At 44.1% G+C, this 1,901-nt stretch overlaps 1 protein-coding gene across 1 annotated transcript in view; it reads right to left on the bottom strand.

Moving 5' to 3' along the window:
* syndig1l (synapse differentiation inducing 1-like) overlaps positions 1-1,901 on the bottom strand; it is a 68,086-nt gene that overhangs the window by 9,694 nt on the left and 56,491 nt on the right. Inside the window, exon 2 of the mRNA XM_087180321.1 lies at positions 1,600-1,737. Within this exon, the coding sequence (XP_087036447.1) occupies positions 1,600-1,737 (138 nt within the window). The remainder of the gene's footprint in view (positions 1-1,599; positions 1,738-1,901) is intronic.

Raw genomic sequence — 1,901 nt, 5'->3', positions numbered from 1 at the left:
GGGTGGGGGGGCTTCCTGAACAATTGAACGAAATGAAGACCAGTGAAGGGGTTTATTGAGCTATAAAATGAAGCGATCCCAGACTCCCACCGTATCTTTTCCTGACAGCTCCTCTGGACGGCACCTTCTAAAGGAGGGAGATTGGCAGAAAAGCCATCCATCCCTAAACACAGCCATCACTTCCCCATAATTACCCAGGAAGAATCAAATTAGCTCCTGACAAGATAATTCAGTGACTGCCTTCATCTGCCTCGGACTCCTCGTGCCCACGGATAAGACAGCTAAACGCTCGAGCTTTTGATAAGATTTTATAGTCGAAGGCGGAGCAATTTACTGAAACCTCGTCCGTCTCCAGTATGTGTGTGTACGACTGCATGTGTAAACCTGTGCTTTTAAACATACACTGTATGTGTGTGTTAGTGTGTGTGCCACTGATGGCCCTTTAACGTATTTTGCCTTTTGAAGTTGATGGTGCACTTAAGAGTGCCAGAATTGATTAGCAGCAGGAAAAGTGGCGATCACTGTGCTCTTTGCTTGACTGACACACCATCATCGGAGTTGTTTCCTACAGAATTGAAAAGGGAAGGAAGTCCAGTTGGAATCAATTAGACGAACCATTATGTGCAGTTTGCTGATGTTACTGGCTAAGAACATATTGGCAAAAGCTTCAGAATTAACAGCGTTCCCTTGTCAGCTTGACAGATCGTACTGGCTCATTCTCTTTGGAAATAACTGCTGTCTTTGAATAACGCATCGATTGCTGTTGTTAAAAAAAAAACTCTTACTGTTTAAAGTGGGTGTTAAGGTCAAGATTAAAGGTGGAGTGGAGACAGTCAACATGTATGAACCAACGCATGATGTAACCTTCCAGATCACCAACACATCTTCACATCAAAGAACAACACTGTATCTCTGGCAAGGCAATATTATATTCAAGTGTAGAGTGCCAAACTATTACCCGTAATAGACACACTGCTTTTAGTGTGTTTTCATGCATTTCTTATCTGAAATTCTAATTTCCAAATAACAGCTCAAACTGTTTAATGTGTCATTACCTTTAATACGTCGGCACACCTGTAATTGGGTTCATCTCCAGTCCCCTTAAAAACTCCACTAGTTCAAAAGCCCTCTCTCATCTTAGTATTTTAGACACCTCCGTTCTTGGAGTCTACGGATAGAGCCTTGAAGGTGATTTATATACTCTTCCTAAAGGCACCTTTCAGCCTGTTTACAGAGCATCGAGCAGCCATTACAGATTGGCCTTGGGTTATTGATGGGCGACTCAGTAAAAAGTGGCCTTGCGTCGGCGGAAAGCAAGTCAGCTGTCAGTCTTTTATTTTTTCGTGTGATAGCCCTTAATCTCTGGGCGATGAGTCACGCACAGAGCTGGGTATGCGCCTGTGTGTCGTTGTGCTCGCATGTCTACGAATGCATAGAAATGTGTCTTTGAATGTGGGTTGATGCACCTGTTTTTTAAGACCTAGACAAAGAGATGTTGTATCATCCATGTGTGACACAAGCACAACTTTGGAGCTGGTCGCCTGACATGCATGTGTTTTCTATATGTGTATGTATGTGTGTGTGTGTGCGTGTCCTCACCCCCTGTGAGAAGTAAAACGCTGCAATCCCCAGAGGCCAGAAACAGCAGAGCATGGAGAAGATGGCCAGGCCGAGGTGGTCTCGTGGAGGGACGACAATGAAGTTGTCCTCGCTCTCACTGTCGCTGGAGCAATCCGTCTGCACAGAGAATAGCAATTCAGGTCAAAACACACACACACACACACACACACACACACACACATTTTGTGCCATTTTTGTTTGATCTGCACAAAAACTGAAGTGTAAAGGTGAGAAGTCGTGTTTTGTTTAGTTTTTTTTTTTCTTTTGGGTGGGGTGTGGTG

The sequence above is a fragment of the Seriola lalandi genome, unplaced genomic scaffold (genome assembly GCF_002814215.2).
Source record: "Seriola lalandi dorsalis isolate HSWRI2012SDOR001 ecotype SW California unplaced genomic scaffold, Sedor1 jcf7180002054901, whole genome shotgun sequence".
Lineage (NCBI taxonomy): Eukaryota > Metazoa > Chordata > Actinopteri > Carangiformes > Carangidae > Seriola > Seriola lalandi.
Note: the sequence above shows the minus strand (reverse complement) of the source record. Positions and strands in the feature narration are given on the sequence as shown.